Source organism: Chiloscyllium plagiosum, unplaced genomic scaffold (genome assembly GCF_037043375.1).
Source record: "Chiloscyllium plagiosum isolate Xiang-an unplaced genomic scaffold, Cpla_swu_hap1 HiC_scaffold_40, whole genome shotgun sequence".
NCBI lineage: Eukaryota > Metazoa > Chordata > Chondrichthyes > Orectolobiformes > Hemiscylliidae > Chiloscyllium > Chiloscyllium plagiosum.
Window position 1 is genome coordinate 32,269,296 of NW_028270178.1, and position 18,421 is coordinate 32,287,716.

General features: G+C 54.4%; 2 protein-coding genes across 3 annotated transcripts in view; one reads left to right on the forward strand and one right to left on the reverse strand.

The window, feature by feature from the left end:
- Window positions 1-6,102, forward strand: part of LOC122544113 (uncharacterized) — a 67,827-nt gene extending 61,725 nt beyond the window's left edge. The window contains exon 7 of one of the 2 annotated variants that reach the window (XM_087981521.1): window positions 4,345-6,102. The gene's annotated coding sequence lies outside the window, so the exon portion shown is untranslated. The remainder of the gene's footprint in view (window positions 1-4,344) is intronic. The other variant, XM_087981520.1, reaches the window with a different exon arrangement.
- LOC122547517 (uncharacterized) overlaps window positions 6,047-18,421 on the reverse strand; it is a 117,113-nt gene continuing 104,738 nt past the window's right edge. Inside the window, exons 6-7 of the mRNA XM_087981717.1 lie at window positions 7,050-7,161; window positions 6,047-6,164 (exon numbers count right to left, since the gene is read on the reverse strand). Of these exons, the coding sequence (XP_087837843.1) occupies window positions 6,130-6,164; window positions 7,050-7,161 (147 nt within the window). The 3' untranslated portion in view covers window positions 6,047-6,129. The remainder of the gene's footprint in view (window positions 6,165-7,049; window positions 7,162-18,421) is intronic.

Consider the following 18,421-nt stretch of genomic DNA (forward strand, 5'->3'; position numbering starts at 1 on the left):
GGCTAAGTTTGCAGATGATACAAACGTAAGTACAGTGACAAGTAATATTGAGGCAGGGAGGCTGCAGAAAGATTTGGGCAGATTAGGAGAGTGAGCAAAGAAGTAGCAGATGGGGTACATCGTAGGAAAGTCTGAGGTCATGCACTTTGGTAAGAAAAGTAGAAATATGGGCTATTTTCTAAATGGGGAGAAAGTTCAGAAGTCTGAAGTATAAAGAGACTTGGGTGTTCCAGTCCAGGATTCTTTCAAGGTAAACTTGCAGATTGAGTCAGTAGTTAGGAAGGCAAATGCAATGTTGGCATTTATTTTGAGAGGACTTGAATATAAAAGCAGGGATGTACTTCTGAAGCTCCATTAGGCTCTGGTCAGGCCACATTTGGAGTACTGTGTGCAGTGTTGGGTCCCATATCTCAGGATGGATGTACTGGCCCTGGAGCATGTTCAGCGGAGATTCACAAGAATGGTCCCAGGAATGAAAAGCTTAATATATGAGGAACATTTGAGGACCCTGGGTCTGTACTTGATGAAATTTAGAAGGATTGCGGGGGGAGGTTTCTAATTGAAACTTACGGAGTACTGAACGGCCTGGCCAGAGTAGATGATGGGAAGATGTTTCCATTGGTAGGAGAGACTAGGACCCGAGGGTACAGCCTTAGAGTAAAGGGAAGACCTTTTTAGAACGGAGAAACTTCATGGAATTCATTGCTACTGGGGACTGTGGAGGCCAGGTCATTGAGTATATTTAAAATGGAGATAGGTATTTGATTGTCAAAGGGATCAAGGGTTATGGGAGAAAGCAGGAGTGAAGAAGGTTACCCCAGAGTACAACGGGATCTTGATCAGATGGGTCAACGAGCTCAGGAGTGATAGATGGAGTTTAATTTAGATAAATGTGAAGTGCTGCATTTTGGAAAGGCAAATCAGCAGGATTTATATACACTTAATGGTAAAGTCCTGGGGAGTGTTTCTGAACAAAGAGACCTTGGAGTGCAGGTTCATAGCTCCTTGAAAGTGGGTAGATAGGATAGTGAGGAGAAAGTGAGGTCTGCAGATGCTGGAGATCAAAGTTGAAACTTTATTGCTGGAACAGCACAGCAGGTCAGGCAGCATCCAGGGAAGGGCCTGTGCCCGAAACGTCGAATCTCCTGTTCCCTGGATGCTGCCTGACCTGCTGTGCTGTTCCAGCAATAAAGTTTCAGATAGGATAGTGAAGAAGGCATTTAGTACGCTTTCCTTTATTGGTCAGAGCATTGAGTATTGAAGTTGGGTGGTCATGTTGCAGCTGTACAGGATGTTGGTTATGCCACTGTTAGAATATTGTGTGCAGTTCTGGTATCCTCCTTATCGGAAGGATGTTGTGAAACTTGAAAAGGTTCAGAAAAGATTTACAAGGATGTTGCCAGGGTTGAAGGGTTTGAGCTGTGCCTGTTTTCTCTGAACATTGGAGGCTAAGGGGTGACCTTATTAGAGGTTTATAAAATCATGAGGCATTGATGGTATAAACAGACAAGGTCTTTTCCCTGGGATGAGGGCGTCCAGAGCTAGAGGGCATAGGTTTAGGCTGAGAGGGGAAAGATATAAAAAGGGACCAAAGGGACAACTTTTTCACACAGGGGGTGGTACATGTATGGAATGAGCTGCCAGAGGAAGTGGTGAAGGCTAGTTTTAGTTACAACATTTAAAGGGCATCTGCATGGGTACGTGAATAGGAAGGGTTTAGAGGGATATGAGCCGGGTGCTGGCAGGTGGGACTAGATTGGGTTGGGATATCTCGTCGGCATGGACAAGGTGGACCGAAGGGTCTGTTTCCGTGCTGTACATCTCTGTGACTCGATGAATGGGGTTGAGAAATGTATCAGCCATAATTGAATGGTGGAGCAGACTTGATGAGCTGAATGGCCTGATTTCTGCTCCAATGTCTTATGGTCTAATTATATGCAGTGCTCCATATGTGGCCTTACCAATGTCTTGAATAGCCATAACATGATGTCCCAGTTCCTGTATTCAGTGGTCTGACTGATTAAGGCAAGTGTGCCAAACACCTTTTTCACCACCCTACCTCCCTGTGATGCCACTTTCAAGGGATTATGTACCTGCACACCTCAGTCCCTCTGTTCAACAACACTCCCCAGGGACCTGACTTATCTTAACAAAATGCAACAACTTGCATTTATCTAAATTCAACTCTAATTTTGATTCCTTGGCCCACTGAACCAAGATCCCATTTGTACACTTAAAACACCTTCTTCATTGTGCACAATACCACCAATTTTGGTGTCATCCAAACTTACTAATTATGTCTCCTATGTTCTCATCCAAATCATTTATATAAATGATGAATAACAGTGGACTGAGCACCAATCCATGCGGCACACCACTGCTCACAGATCTCCAGTCTGACAATAACCTTCTACTACTACCTTGTGTCTCTTACCATCAAACAAATTTTGTATCCAACTGGCTAGCTCTCCCTGGATCCCACCTGATCTAACCTTACAAACCAGTCTACCATGCAGAACCTTGTTGAAGGCCTTGCTAAAGTCAATGTCACTGTTCTGTCTTCATCTCTGTTCTTGGTCACCTCTTCAAAAATGCAATCAAATTTGAGAGAGACAAATTCTCACTCACAAAGCCAAGCTGACTATCCCTAATCAAACCTTTCCTTTCCATATACATGCAAATCTTGTCTCTCAGAATCCCCTCCAATAAATTAGGCTCACTAAATCTGTGGATTCTTGACTTTTCTTTCATAGATAATGGCACAACATTCTCTCACTAGTTGCCTTTTGCCCTTAATAAATGACCCATTTATTCCTCCTCTACTAATCAATTCTCAGTCTATGATCTCCAGTCCTGTGTGTTTTATATTTGCATCCTAACCTGTCATTTGGGACTTTTAACTAAAAGCTTTCTGAAATCCAAATATACCGCATCCATTGGTACTGCCTTCTATTGGTTATGTTCTCAAAATCTTTCGTAGGTTTGTTAGACATGATTCCCTTTCACAAGTCTTTGCTTAGCTCCAGTTATATTTTCGAAGTGTCTGGTTATTGCATCCTTAATAATACATGATAGAATTTTGCCTCCTATCGAGATTGGGAGTTGTTATGGACCAAACCCCTCAAAACATAGGTGAGAAGGAAGATGGATGGGTCTTCAGTAAAATTCAATAAAACAGATGGTCTCAAATGCAATTCTAGCAGCAGGAAGAGGACTATGACACTGATTTCATCCTTTATTAACAACGCTTGCCACCTCCCTTTCATTTTACGTGTCTTTCCTAACTATTGAATGCCCTTGGATATTAAGTTCCCAGCCGTGGTCACCCAGCAGCCATGCTCTGTAATTACATTCATGTCACACCCATTCACAATTTTTTTTTGAAATGTTAATTTGTCCAAATAATTGCAAATAGGCCTCTTCAGTGTTATATCATAAAGTGATTCTTTATTGTACTTGGAATCAGAATAGTGGCTGAGAATAGCTCAGGGCTTGATGTTGTGTTGATGAAATGTTCTATTATAAACTTACAGGTCAATCCCTCAATACTTACTAAGCCTCCAGCATTTTCCCAGTTTAATCCCTGTATTCACTTAGCACATAGGGTCCAAACATTTTCCACGTCTGAACGTTATATTGGAATCGACTTTTGTTGGTCTTCTGTTGTAACCTGCTTTTATAGTGTATAGCTTATAGTGTCAGGCAGTGTAAAACATACACAGACTTAACACATCTTGAGTCTTAGCTCGCCCCTTTTCCCAGCCCTTGGTTGTACCAATGTCCTGTTGCATTCTTGTTTCCATAAAGTATCCCATTCAACCCAACATCAGCTTGGAAGCCACCTCCCCAGACTCCGAGTCCACTCCTCTCCCTCATTTCTGATATACAACAGAATTCTTCTGGACATTAAAATCTGTTTTCTGTTTCTTACAATTGTGTCTGCCACAACCACCTGATGAAGGAGCAGCGTTCCAAAAGCTAGAGCTTCCAATTAAACCTGTTGGACTATAACCTGGTGTTGTGTGATTTTTAACTTTGTACACCGCAGTCCAACACTGGCTCCTCCAAATCATGCTTTCCGTTTGTGCTCCAGAGTATCTCTGTGTACAAGACACTTCACCAAGGTTCCAACTCTTGCCACAGTCTATGCTGAATCTCTTGGTTTTTTTGGCTGATGTTACCGTCTCCTGTTAAAACCTGGGCTGAGCGTGAAGGTTTACATGTAAATAATTTCAGTGAATTATTCCAATCATTATAATTCAGCAGTCATCAGCAGAAAGGAAGGGCACCAAGATAATAAGTGGCAGTAAGTTTACATAAACCATGTCTTCAATTCTTCTACAGAGGGAGATTCGAGAGCTGAAAGCTGGAGAAGCTGTACAACTGTCATGCTTAACGGAGAACAGCAGACAGGCAGGAACCTGATGCAAAACTAAACACCACAACATTGATGATTTGATCTGGGTCTGGACAGCAGTGTTGGTTTCTCTGATGATGATCATACTGGCAATATATTACAGCACACTCGAACTTCTTGGTCCAGAGCTAGTAGAAATTAATGGCATTTTTGAGCAGAGATTGTCAAATGAGCTGGAGGTGCAGGCTGAAGACTGGCAGTACTCAGTAAGCATAGCCAATCAAAAAGCTCATCTTTCAATCCCAGAAGGTAGAGAAAATCATGTCAAATATGAAGTGTTCCACTCCATCACACCACCTTTGGGTTCAGTTCGGGTTCCCATTTTTCGCCGTTGATTAACTGTTCCCTGCTTGTTTTCACTCAGATCCATCTTTGGAGCGAGTACTTTCACTCCCTTCCCTCCCAAGTTTTCACTCTCCATTTGAAGAGTCAGATCTAGCCACAGAGAATAGAATCCTAGGATGAGTCAGGAACTCATGTACCCATGAGAACATCAAACTGCTTCTAATTCAGCACCATTGGTCTGGAGAATAGTAAATGTGGAAATTGTGATGGTGTTTGGCTAAGATTTGGCAGATATGGGGATCATCCGATCAGGGGGGTGCTTGTTGCTGATACTGGGTAATGAAAGGAGTGAGAGAGTCCTTTGTCTCTCTGTACTATCATCCCTCAAAAAGGAGCCACAAGGATGGTCTCCAGAAGGTCTCCATTTCACTTTGGGGATTCCTGTGGTATGAACATATTGCTCCAACATGACTGCTAAAACCCAAAAGGTTCTGAGGAGAGGGAGGGGCGCAAGTGGTGGAGAGATAATCATTGATCTGTTGACATTATATGGTTTTACCACAGTTATTTGTAGCTCCTGCAACAGGCAGTTCATTCTTTCAAATCAAGAGTGCCACTGTGCTGGCAGGAGGTAAACATCAGGCTGCAGGGGTACAACTGTTATCGACACACTGTCCATCCCAAGTAATTTGGGAAATTAGCCTCACACCAAAAAATATCTTTAAGAATCGTCTTCTGTTTATTGGACCCTGAAATGTCGAGCTAATCAATTTCCCCTGCCCCCACTTGTTCATATGTGTTCTTTGTAATAATTACTAATGTTAATTATATAATGCTGCCATGAAATAAACAGTAATACATTTAGAAACTAACTGCGACTGGACATAATTCAGCAGTATAGATCATTTAAGCTGTAAATCTGACCAATTATATAAGAAATAGGAGAAGGCCATTCAATATAGTGAGCTCTCAAATGAAGTGATTTTGAAAAAATGTGTTAACAATACTTTCCTTTTTGTGGATAACATTTTTTTAATTAAACTCTTAAAATCAACATTGTTTAGGTTACAGATCTTAAGAGGCTTCCCCTCCTAATTAAAAGATAGTTCATAAATCCAGTGTCACATGGCTGTCTCCTTTTTGGTTTAAAAGGAACCATTCTGTCTAATTGCAGAAAAGATGGGCGTAGGACATGGACCTTTATGTAGTAAATATCCCACCTGCAGGAGGGCACTGGTCACCCTTCATTTCCTCAGTAATTTCACCATCCATTCACGTGACCTCAACGCCCATTCAGCTTGGACATTGCACTGGAGAAGCAAATGCAAAGCCTTGGACATGGTGCAGTGACAGTTATCTTATTAAATCCATGTGCCTCTGGAGATCAAGAGAGTCATCCTGGCTCTTTAAGCAGTGGGAGGCCAACTTCAATTGTGAGTTACAGCTTTATGGGAACTTGCCACTAAAAGGATTAAATTGAAGCTAGTTTAGTATTATTTAATAAATACAGCTCAGTACAGTTTGAATGTGACCCCCTGCATACCCATTCCCAGCAGCCCTAGGTGCAGAGCAGCTCCTCAGATCCATAGTTGAGCTTATCCTGCGAGCTACAGGATGCTGCTGACGATTCAACACCAAGTGAGACAGTGGTGTAGTGATGATGCTTTTGGATTAATAATCCAGCAGTGTAACTAATGTTTAGGGTGCAGGTTCAAATCCCACAATAGAATCTTTTCAGAAACGCATCTGTTCATTAACGTCATTTCGGGAAGAAAATCTATTTCCCTTTACTGGAGACGCTGTGATATTTTTATCTCTTCACTGTCCTTTGAAATAGTGTGGCAGTACAAGGCATTAGAAATGGCCAACAAATGTTGGCCTTGCCAATGATGCTCATAACCCCTAAAAATAATTAATTTACATACCAAGGCACCTCTCATGAGTGATTATTGAACAAAATTCAAACCACTTAATTGGATCTGAGGACAGGTGACCAAAAGCTTGGTCCAAGAAGCTGAACTTTCAGCCTGTTGCTCTCCATTAGAACATTCATTAAAGTTTGATGAGAAGTTTCTGCCCTTGTGCCTCTGACATGTAAGGTCCATGCAAATTGAACAGCAACATGTCCCATTCACAAGTTCACTACTGGCCTGGAATCAGCATCTTTAATGGGAACACTGGTCAGGACTTTACAAGACCAGTAGGAAGACAAAGGGTGAGACTGGAAGCAATTATCAGAAGCCCACCCGCTCTATTCCTGTTCTCAGAAGAATCTGCTGCTGAGGGACTGAGTAGAGGGCAAGATCAGGTAACCTGGGCCCGTCTGATCTTCCCAGCTTTATCTTACCTTGAAAATCATGGATAATGAGTGTACAATGAAGGAACAAAACCAAAGAGGCGATGACAAATTCCAGTGCACACAGCATCATGAGGAAGAACACTAACACCAAAGGCCCCACCTATAAAACACAAAATGAGACATCCCATCCATACTCCAATCTTTATCAGTCTGAGACCTCAACTCTTCCACCTCGTTCCCTCAAAATTGCTGGACAACAAACCCACCTTAGCAACAGGTTTCATCACCAAACACCCTTTACCCCTTCCTCCAAACAACTATCTCTATCGTATTTCCAAGCAGTTGTTAATCCTTTTCTTATCTCCTAAGTATCTTCTCTCGCAACTTAATGCCCCCTTCCTTCTCAACACCGAATCTCTCAGCATTACTTTTGCAATATGGCTGAAGCATAACCTCATCAATTGAACACACACCCCAGTCCCTGTCACTTTCTTTTAACCCAAAGTGATGTCTATCTGTTCCCCTTACTCCCTGGCATGCTCTCCCTCTCTCTGTCTCACTCATCTTCCCTTGCAAGTACTTTCTCTGTCTCCAACACTAACAATGCAGAACGCAAAGTGGTATTTAAAGTGCATGGATGAAAGTAAAGGTAAGGCATAAAATAAAGGTCTTCTTTTGATTTTTATCTACCAAAGACATTTCACAAACACAGAAAAAGCAAAAGGTAAACTAAGGAAAGGACAGGGTTTAGCAGGGGACAGGAAGGGCTAGGATTTAACACTTTGAATGCAGATAGATCCCCATGACTAGATGGAATGCAGTCCAGGCTGTTTAGTGCAGCAAGATATAATGGAGGCTGTAACCACTGTTTTTCAATCCTGTCTACCTCCAGGTGAGGTGCCAGAAAACCAGATTACAGCTACCACTGCTTCAAAAGGGAGAAAGGGTCAGACTGAGTAACTGCAGACAGTGAGCCTAACTAATGGTGGGGAAAAATTATCACCGATTCCCTACAGCGTGGCAAGAGGCCATGTGGCCTATTGAATCGGTACCGACTCTCCAAAGAACATCCTGCCCACTGTAGGGTCAGGTCACGTGATGAGCTTCCATTGTGAGAATCTGTGGGAACAGAAGCCTAAAATCACTCAGACAAGAAATTTGGAATTACACTGCCCCACTATTTGATCATAAGTGAGGTGCACAGAATACAGATGAAGAATTAATTTAACTGAGTGGAGACAGAGTTCAAACTAATCAGCCAGAAGGCCTATAGCATTGCCTCAAGGAGCACATTGGAGCTGAATTCAGAGCCAACTTCTACCCTGGGCCAGAACGAGAAGTACTCATTGTACAAATTCATTGAAAAGTAATCTAAGGCAGGAGGTAGGCATGGCCTAGTATTTGTAATCACTGTTTCATGAACTTACAAGAAGCGTAAAATCTCAAACAGAAATTGTCAGAGAGACTGACAAAATCCGGCAGTGTCCATGGAGAAAGAAACATTTCAGTTCCATCAGAACTTGGTTTACTGCACTCAAAATGCTGATCCTGTTGTCTCTCTTGCTCCCTCTCCCTCCCCACAGATAGGGAAAGGATCAATCTCCATTTAGAAAAGCAACAGTTCTGTTAAAAGGTTGTGAGAGACTTAGCATTGAACGGTCTGTGGAGTTAACAATGAGAGTCAATGGGAAATGTGCAGTTGATCAATATTAACGTGGCTTTTGATGAAAGATTGGTCATGATAGTAAAAGCTCATGGGATCCAGGATGAAGCAGCCGGAGATGGTTGGACCTAGCATTATAAGGAAAGTGAGGAACAGTGGTGGCCCATCGATCACAGCAACCTTCCTTTGTGCCAGGTATGGCTCTGACCAGTGGAGAGTTTTCACACTGATTCCCATTGCGTTTGCTTTTGTTCGGGTTCCTCGATGCCATACTCAGTCAAATGCTGTATTGATGTCACAGGTCGTGACCTTCACTCCCACTCGAGTTCAGATCTTTGGCCTTTTTTTTAATAAAGCCAGCAGCTGAGTGGGCCTGAGCATCAGTGAACAGATTATTATTGAGTGCCACTTGATAGCAAGATCAACAAAGCCTCCATCTCTTTGTTGGTAATTGAAAATAGACTGGCAGTAATTGGCTAGGTTATATTGACCCTGATTTTTGTGGACAGGAATTTACTAGTAAATGCCAGAACAGCTTGGTGGTGGGGGTTGGAGCAGCCGGTGGTGGTGGGGGGTTTGGAGCAGCCAGTGGTGGTGCTAGTGGGTTGGAGCAGTCAGTGGTGGTGGGGGGTTTGGAGCAGCCAGTGGTGGTGCTAGTGGGTTGGAGCAGTCAGTGGTGGTGCTAGTGGGTTGGAGCAGCCGGTGGTGGTGCTAGTGGGTTGGAGCAGACGGTGGTGGTGGGGGTTGGAACAGTTGGTGGTGGTGCTAGTGGGTTGGAGCAGACGGTGGTGGTGGGGGGGTTTGGAACAGCCGGTGGTGGTGCTAGTGGGTTGGAACAGCCGGTGGTGGTGCTAGTGGGTTGGAGCAGACGGTGGTGGGGGGTGGGGGTTCGAGCAGCCGGTGGTGGTGGGGGGGTTTGGAGCAGCCAGTGGTGGTGGGTTGGAGCAGTCAGTGGTGGTGGTGGGGGGGGGGTTGGAGCAGTCGGTGGTGGTGGTGGGGGGGTTGGAGCAGTCGGTGGTGGTGGTGGTGGTGGGTTGGAGCAGAAGGTGGTGGTGGGGGGTTTGGAGCAGCCGGTGGTGGGGGGGAGGGGGGTTGGAGCAGCCGGTGGTGGGGGGGGGGGGAGGGGGGTTGGAGCAGCCGGTGGTGGGGGGGGGTTGGAGCAACCGGTGGTGGTGGGGGGGGGGGGGGGTTGGAGCAGAATGTGGTGGTGGTGGGGGGGGGGGGGTTTGGAACAGCCGGTGGTGGGGGGTGAGGGGATTTGGAGCAGCCGGTGGTGGTGGGGTTGGAGCAGAAAGTGGGAGGGGGGGGGGTTGGAGCAGAAGGTGGTGGTGGTGGGGGGGGTTTGGAGCAGCCGGTGGTGGGGGGGAGGGGGTTGGAGCAGAAGGTGGGGGGGGGGGGGAGTTGGAGCAGAAGGTGGTGGTGGGAGAGGGGGTGGTTTGGAACAGCTGGTGGTGGTGGTGGTGGGGGTGGGGTTTGGAGCAGCCGGTGGTGGTGGGTTGGAGCAGTTGGTGGTGGGGGGGGATGTTGGAGCAGTCGGTGGTGGTGGGGGGGGTGTTTGGAACAGCCGATGGTAGTAGTAGGTGAAGAGTTGGAGCAGCCGGTGTTGGAGCACAAGTACTCGGTACCACTGCCACTATTTATGGAGAGTGAATCAAACTGGTTGAAGCCTGGCATATGTGATTTTGGGGACATCAGAAGGGGATCTACTGAGCACTTCTGGCTGAGATGCTTTCAAAATATGCTCTGTCTTTTCCATTGATGTGGTGGGCTCCTTCACCATTGAAGGTGGGGACATTTGTGGGGTCACATCCTTCCGTGAGTTATTTAAAGTCCACCACCATTGACGACTCGATGTGGCAGGACTGCGGATCCACAGCTAACTGCTTCTGCTACTTGGCATGCAAGCAGTCCTGTGTTGTAGCTTCATCAGACTGACACTTTATCTTTAGGTCTGCCTGGTTTTGGCTGACTGGCCTCTTCATTGAACCAGGCTTTCTGCTAATAATACCTCGGGGGATATGCTCATCTGAGGTTACAGATTGCAGCTGAATACAACTGTACCACTACTGATGACATCTGTTCAAAGGCTGATCACAGTTAAGAGATACCCAGATCCCTTTAATGAATAAAGAAGATGGTAGCAGAGGGAGAGACTGCAAAATGGAGAGAACTGATAATAAGAATACTCAGCTGAGTGGAAGGGAAGAAATCTGAAAGTTATTTAGGTCATAAATTGTTTGCAAATGACTGTAAATTGAATATGGCTGCATACGTTCAGACACTATAATATGGGAAATGTAGTGGATGCTATTGGAATAAACACTTGGTTGTTAAAGTCAAATCTGGGATTGAGTTTGGAGACATTGTGGGAAATAACTGCTTGATCTCACTTCAGAGCACAGGCTCTCTGTTTACCCAATAGCGAATCTCAAGAGTCCGTGAAATGAAAGAAAAAAATGACATATGATGTTGTTGACATGGATTTTAAAGAAGTGTTCAACAAAGTCCAACATAAAAGGTCTGATGAACACAACTGCAGTTCATGGTTAGAAGAGGGACAGTGGTCAGTTTGGATAAAAATGGGGTTAAGGGCTAAATGCAGTAAGATGGGGAAAATGGTTAATTTTCTATCTGGCGCAACCCAAAGGAGACAAAAATATGTATAAAGAACATTTTAACATCCGACAGTGGTAATAATTTGGCAATTAGTGATGATGTATCAGTTCATTGCAACTGGACGCGGAGAGTCAAACAGAGGGAATTGAATATAGAGAAGTGTGGGGTGATACACTTAGGCAGGAGGGAAATGGAGATGAAGCACCAACTTTAATAGTACAGTGCCGAAGACAAAGTAACGAGCAGAGGGACAAGGGAGGGGCAATGTGCACAAAGATCATTGGAAACAGCAGGCTAGAGTGAGAGAGGAGGAAAGCAGGTGGGATTTGGGCCTCATGAATATGGGCTGTCTGCCTGTCTCCCTCCATCCCTGCTGCGTCTCTCCCTCTCTCTCCCTCTCACCCCCACCCTGCTCCTCTCTCCCTCCGTCCCCCCACCCTGCTCCTCTCTCCCTCTGTCCCCCCACCCTGCTCCTCTCTCCCTCCGTCCCCCCACCCTGCTCCTCTCTCCCACCGTCCCCCCACCCTGCTCCTCTCTCCCTCCGTCCCCCCACCCTGCTCCTCTCTCCCACCGTCCCCCCACTCTGCTCCTCTCTCCCACCGTCCCCCCACCCTGCTCCTCTCTCCCACCGTCCCCCCACCCTGCTCCTCTCTCTCCCCCCGTCCCGCCACCCTGCTCCTCTCTACCCCCGTCCCCGCACCCTGCTCCTCATTCCCACCGTCCCCCCAACCTGCTCCTCTCTCCCTCTGTCCCCCCACCCTGCTCCTCTCTCTCCCACCGTCCACCCACCCTGCTCCTCTCTCCATCCGTCCCCCCACCCTGCTCCTCTCTCCCTCCGTCCCCCCACCCTGCTCCTCTCTCCCTCCGTCCCCCCACCCTGCTCCTCTCTCCCTCCGTCCCCCCACCCTGCTCCTCTCTCCCTCCGTCCCCCCACCCTGCTCCTCTCTCCCTCCGTCCCCCCACCCTGCTCCTCATTCCCACTGTCCCCTCACCCTGCTCCTCTCTCCCACCGTCCCCCCACCCTGCTCCTTTCTCCCACCGTCCCCCCACCCTGCTCCTCCCTCCCACCGTCCCCCCACCCTGCTCCTCCCTCCCACCGTCCCCCCACCCTGCTCCTCTCTCCCCCCGTCCCCCCACCCTGCTCCTCTCTCCCTCCGTCCCCCCACCCTGCTCCTCTCTCCCTCCGTCCCCCCACCCTGCTCCTCATTCCCAACGTCCCCCCACCCTGCTTCTCTCTCCCTCCGTCCCCCCACCCTGCTCCTCTCTCCCCCCGTCCCCCCACCCTGCTCCTCTCTCCCTCCGTCCCCCCACCCTGCTCCTCTCTCCCACGGTCCCCCCACCCTGCTCCTCTCTCCCTCCGTCCCCCCACCCTGCTCCTCTCTCCCTCCGTCCCCCCACCCTGCTCCTCTCTCCCTCTGTCCCCCCACCCTGCTCCTCTCTATCACCGTCCCCCCACCCTGCCCCTCTCTCCCTCCATCCCCCCACCCTGCTCCTCTCTCTCCCCCCGTCCCCCCACCCTGCTCCTCTCTCCCCCCGTCCCCCCACCCTGCTCCTCATTCCCACCGTCCCCCCACCCTGCTCCTCTCTCCCTCCGTCCCCCCACCCTGCTCCTCTCTCCCTCCGTCCGCCCACCCTGCTCCTCATTCCCACTGTCCCCCCTCCCTGCTCCTTTCTCCCTCCGTCCCCCCACCCTGCTCCTCTCTCCCACCGTCCCCCCACCATGCTCCTTTCTCCCTCCGTCCCCCCACCCTGCTCCTCTCTCCCACCGTCCCCCCACCCTGCTCATCTCTCCCACCGTCCCCCACCCTGCTCCTCTCTCCCCCCGTCCCCCCACCCTGCTCCTCTCTCCCTCCGTCCCCCCACCCTGCTCCTCTCTCCCTCCGTCCCCCCACCCTGCTCCTCTCTCCCTCCGTCCCCCCACCCTGCTCCTCTCTCCCTCCGTCCCCCCACCCTGCTCCTCATTCCCTCCGTCCCCCTACCCTGCTCCTCTCTCCCACCGTCCCCCCACCCTGCTCCTCTCTCCCACCGTCCCCCCACCCTGCTCCTCTCTCCCTCCGTCCCCTCACCCTGCTCCTTTCTCCCTCCGTCCCACCACCCTGCTCCTCTCTCCCCCCGCCCCCCCACCCTGCTCCTCTCTCCCCCCGCCCCCCCACCCTGCTCCTCTCTCCCCCCGTCCCCCCACCCTGCTCCTCTCTCCACCTGTCCCCCCACCCTGCTCCTCTCTCCCTCCGTCCCCCCACCCTGCTCCTCTCTCCCACGGTCCCCCCACCCTGCTCCTCTCTCCCTCCGTCCCCCCACCCTGCTCCTCTCTCCCTCCGTCCCCCCACCCTGCTCCTCTCTCCCTCCGTCCCCCCACCCTGCTCCTCTCTCCCACGGTCCCCCCACCCTGCTCCTCTCTCCCCCCGTCCCCCCACCCTGCTCCTCTCCCTCTCACCCCCACCCTGCTCCTCTCTCCCACCGTCCCCCCACCCTGCACCTCTCTCCCACCGTCCCCCCACCCTGCTCCTCTCTCCCTCCGTCCCCCCACCCTGCACCTCTCTCCCTCCGTCCCCCCACCCTGCTCCTCATTCCCACCGTCCCCCCACCCTGCTCCTCATTCCCACCGTCCCCCCACCCTGCTCCTCATTCCCACCGTCCCCCCACCCTGCTCCTCTCTCCCTCTGTCCCCCCACCCTGCTTCTCTCTCCCTCTGTCCCCCCACCCTGCTCCTCTCTCCCTCCGTCCCCCCACCCTGCTCCTCTCCCCCATCGTCCCCCCACCCTGCTCCTCTCTCCCACCGTCCCCCCACCCTGCTCCTCTCTCCCACCGTCCCCCCACCCTGCTCCTCTCTCTCCCCCCGTCCCCCCACCCTGCTCCTCTCTCTCCCCCCGTCCCCCCACCCTGCTCCTCTCTCCCTCCGTCCCCCCACCCTGCTCCTCTCTCCCTCCGTCCCCCCACCCTGCTCCTCTCTCCCACCGTCCCCCCACCCTGCTCCTCTCTCCCACCGTCCCCCCACCCTGCTCCTCTCTCCCACCGTCCCCCCACCCTGCTCCTTTCTCCCTCCGTCCCCCCACCCTGCTCCTCTCTCCCCCCGTCCCCCCACCCTGCTCCACTCTCCCTCCGTCCCCCCACCCTGCTCCTCTCTCCCTCCGTCCCCTCACCCTGCTCCTCTCTCCCACCGTCCCCCCACCCAGCTCCTCTCTCCCACCGTCCCCCCACCCTGCTCCTCTCTCCCACCTTCCCCCCCACCCTGCTCCTCTCTCCCACCGTCCCCCCACCCTGCTCCTTTCTCCCTCCGTCCCCCCACCCTGCTCCTCTCTCCCCCCGTCCCCACACCCTGCTCCTCTCTCCCTCCGTCCCCCCACCCTTCTCCTCTCTCCCACGGTCTCCCCACCCTTCTCCTCTCTCCCACGGTCCCCCCACCCTGCTCCTCTCTCCCTCCGTCCCCCCACCCTGCTCCTCTCTCCCTCCGTCCCCCCACCCTGCTCCTTTCTCCCACCGTCCCCCCACCCTGCTCCTCTCTCCCTCCGTCCCCCCACCCTGCTTCTCTCTCCCTCCGTCCCCCCACCCTGCTTCTCTCTCCCTCCGTCCCCCCACCCTGCTCCTCTCTCCCCCCGTCCCCACACCCTGCTCCTCTCTCCCTCCGTCCCCCCACCCTTCTCCTCTCTCCCACGGTCCCCCCACCCTGCTCCTCTCTCCCTCCGTCCCCCCACCCTGCTCCTCTCTCCCTCCGTCCCCCCACCCTGCTCCTCTCTCCCTCCGTCCCCCCACCCTGCTCCTCTCTCCCACCGTCCCCCCACCCTGCTCCTCTCTCCCTCCGTCCCCCCACCCTGCTCCTCTCTCCCTCCGTCCCCCCACCCTGCTCCTCATTCCCACCGTCCCCCCACCCTGCTCCTCTCTCCCTCCGTCCCCCCACCCTGCTCCTCTCTCCCTCCGTCCCCCCAACCTTCTCCTCTCTCCCACGGTCCCCCCACCCTGCTCCTCTCCCTCCGGCCCCCCACCCTGCTCCTCTCTCCCACCGTCCCCCCACCCTGCTCCTCTCTCCCTCCGTCCCCCCACCCTGCTCCTCTCTATCACCGTCCCCCCACCCTGCTCCTCTCTCTCCCCCCGTCCCCTCACCCTGCTCCTCTCTCCCTCCGTCCCCCCACCCTGCTCCTCTCTCCCTCCGTCCCCCCACCCTGCTCCTCTCTCCCTCCGTCCCCCCACCCTGCTCCTCATTCCCACTGTCCCCTCAACCTGCTCCTCTCTCCCACCGTCCCCCCACCCTGCTCCTCTCTCCCTCCGTCCCCCCACCCTGCTCCTCTCTCCCTCCGTCCCCCCACCCTGCTCCTCTCTCCCTCCGTCCCCCCACCCTGCTCCTCTCTCCCTCCGTCCCCCCACCCTGCTCCTCTCTCCCTCCGTCCCCCCACCCTGCTCCTCTCTCCCCCCGTCCCCCCACCCTGCTCCTCTCTCCCCCCGTCCCCCCACCCTGCTCCTCTCTCCCCCCGTCCCCCCACCCTGCTCCTCTCTCCCTCCGTCCCCCCACCCTGCTCCTCTCTCCCACGGTCCCCCCACCCTGCTCCTCTCTCCCTCCGTCCCCCCACCCTGCTCCTCTCTCCCTCCGTCCCCCCACCCTGCTCCTCTCTCCCTCCGTCCCCCCACCCTGCTCCTCTCTCCCACGGACACCCCACCCTGCTCCTCTCTCCCCCCGTCCCCCCACCCTGCTCCTCTCTCCCTCCGTCCCCCCAACCTGCTCCTCTCCCTCTCACCCCCACCCTGCTCCTCTCTCCCACCGTCCCCCCACCCTGCTCCTCTCTCCCTCCGTCCCCCCACCCTGCACCTCTCTCCCTCCGTCCCCCCACCCTGCTCCTCTCTCCCACCGTCCCCCCACCCTGCTCCTCTCTCCCTCCGTCCCCCCACCCTGCTCCTCATTCCCACCGTTCCCCCCACCCTGCTCCTCTCTCCCTCCGTCCCCCCACCCTGCTCCTCATTCCCACCGTCCCCCCACCCTGCTCCTCATTCCCACTGTCCCACCACCCTGCTCCTCTCTCCCTCCGTCCCTCCACCCTGCTCCTCATTCCCACCGTCCCCCCACCCTGCACCTCATTCCCACCGTCCCCCCACCCTGCTCCTCTCTCCCTCCGTCCCCCCACCCTGCTCCTCTCTCCCTCCGTCCCCCCACCCTGCTCCTCTCTCCCACCGTCCCCCCACCCTGCTCCTCTCTCCCACCGTCCCCCCACCCTGCACCTCTCTCCCTCCGTCCCCCCACCCTGCTCCTCTCTCCCACTGTCCCCCCAACCTGCTCCTCTCTCCCACCGTTCCCCCACCCTGCACCTCTCTCCCTCCGTCCCCCCACCCTGCACCTCTCTCCCTCCGTCCCCCCACCCTGCTCCTCTCTCCCACTGTCCCCCCAACCTGCACCTCTCTCACACCGTCCCCCCACCCTGCACCTCTCTCCCTCCGTCCCCCCACCCTGCTCCTCTCTCCCACTGTCCCCCCAACCTGCTCCTCTCTCCCACCGTCCCCCCACCCTGCTCCTCTCTCCCACCGTCCCCCCACCCTGCTCCTCTCTCCCACCGTCCCCCCACCCTGCTCCTCTCTCCCGCCGTACCCCCACCCTGCTCCCCTCTCCCTCCGTCCCCCCACCCTGCTCCTCATTCCCACCGTCCCACCACCCTGCTCCTCTCTCCCTCCGTCCCCCCACCCTGCTCCTCATTCCCACGGTGCCCCCACCCTGCTCCTCATTCCCACCGTCCCCCCACCCTGCTCCTCTCTCCCTCCGTCCCCCCACCCTGCTCCTCTCTCCCTCCGTCCCCCCACCCTGCACCTCGCTCCCTCCGTCCCCCCACCCTGCTCCTCTCTCCCACCGTCCTCCCACCCTGCTCCTCTCTCCCACTGTCCCCCCACCCTGCTCCTCTCTCCCACCGTCCCCCCACCCTGCTCCTCTCTCCCACCGTCCCCCCAACCTGCTCCTCTCTCCCACCGTCCCCCCACCGTGCTCCTCTCTCCCACCGTCCCCCCCACCCTGCTCCCCTCTCCCTCCGTCCCCCCACCCTGCTCCTCATTCCCTCCGTCCCCCCACCCTGCTCCTCATTCCCACCGTCCCCCCACCCTGCTCCTCTCTCCCTCCGTCCCCCCACCCTGCTCCTCTCTCCCTCCGTCCCCCCACCCTGCTCCTCTCTCCCACCGTCCCCCCAACCTGCTCCTCTCTCCCTCCGTCCCCCCACCCTGCTCCTCATTCCCACCGTCCCCCCACCCTGCTCCTCTCTCCCACCGTCCCCCCACCCTGCTCCTCTCTCCCACCGTCCCCCCACCCTGCTCCTCTCTCCCACCGTCCCCCCTCCCTGCTCCTCTCTCCCACCGTCCCCCCAACCTGCTCCTCTCTCCCTCCGTCCCCCCACCCTGCTCCTCTCTCCCACCGTCCCCCAACCTGCTCCTCTCTCCCTCCGTCCCCCCACCCTGCTCCTCATTTCCACCGTCCCCCAACCGCCTCCTCTCTCCCTCCGTCCCCCCACCCTGCTCCTCATTCCCACCGTCCCCCCACCCTGCTCCTCTCTCCCACCGTCCCCCAACCTGCTCCTCTCTCCCACCGTCCCCCCACCCTGCTCCTCATTCCCACGGTGCCCCCACCCTGCTCCTCATTCCCACCGTCCCCCCACCCTGCTCCTCTCTCCCTCCGTCCCCCCACCCTGCTCCTCTCTCCCTCCGGCCCCCCACCCTGCTCCTCATTCCCACCGTCCCCCCACCCTGCTCCTCTCTCCCACCGTCCCCCCACCCTGCTCCTCTCTCCCACCGTCCCCCAACCTGCTCCTCTCTCCCACCGTCCCCCCACCCTGCTCCTCTCTCCCTCCGTCCCCCCTCCCTGCTCCTCTCTCCCACCCTGCTCCTCTCTCCCACCGTCCCCCCACCCTGCTCCTCTCTCCCACCGTCCCCCCACCCTGCTCCTCTCTCCCACCGTCCCCCCACCCTGCTCCTCTCTCCCACCGTCCCCCCACCCTGCTCCTCTCTCCCTCCGTCCCCCCACCCTGCTCCTCTCTCCCTCCGTCCCCCCACCCTGCTCCTCTCTCCCTCCGTCCCCCCACCCTGCTCCTCTCTCCCTCCGTCCCCCCACCCTGCTCCTTTCTCCCTCCGTCCCCCCACCCTGCTCCTCTCTCCCTCCGTCCCCCCACCCAGCTCCTCTCTC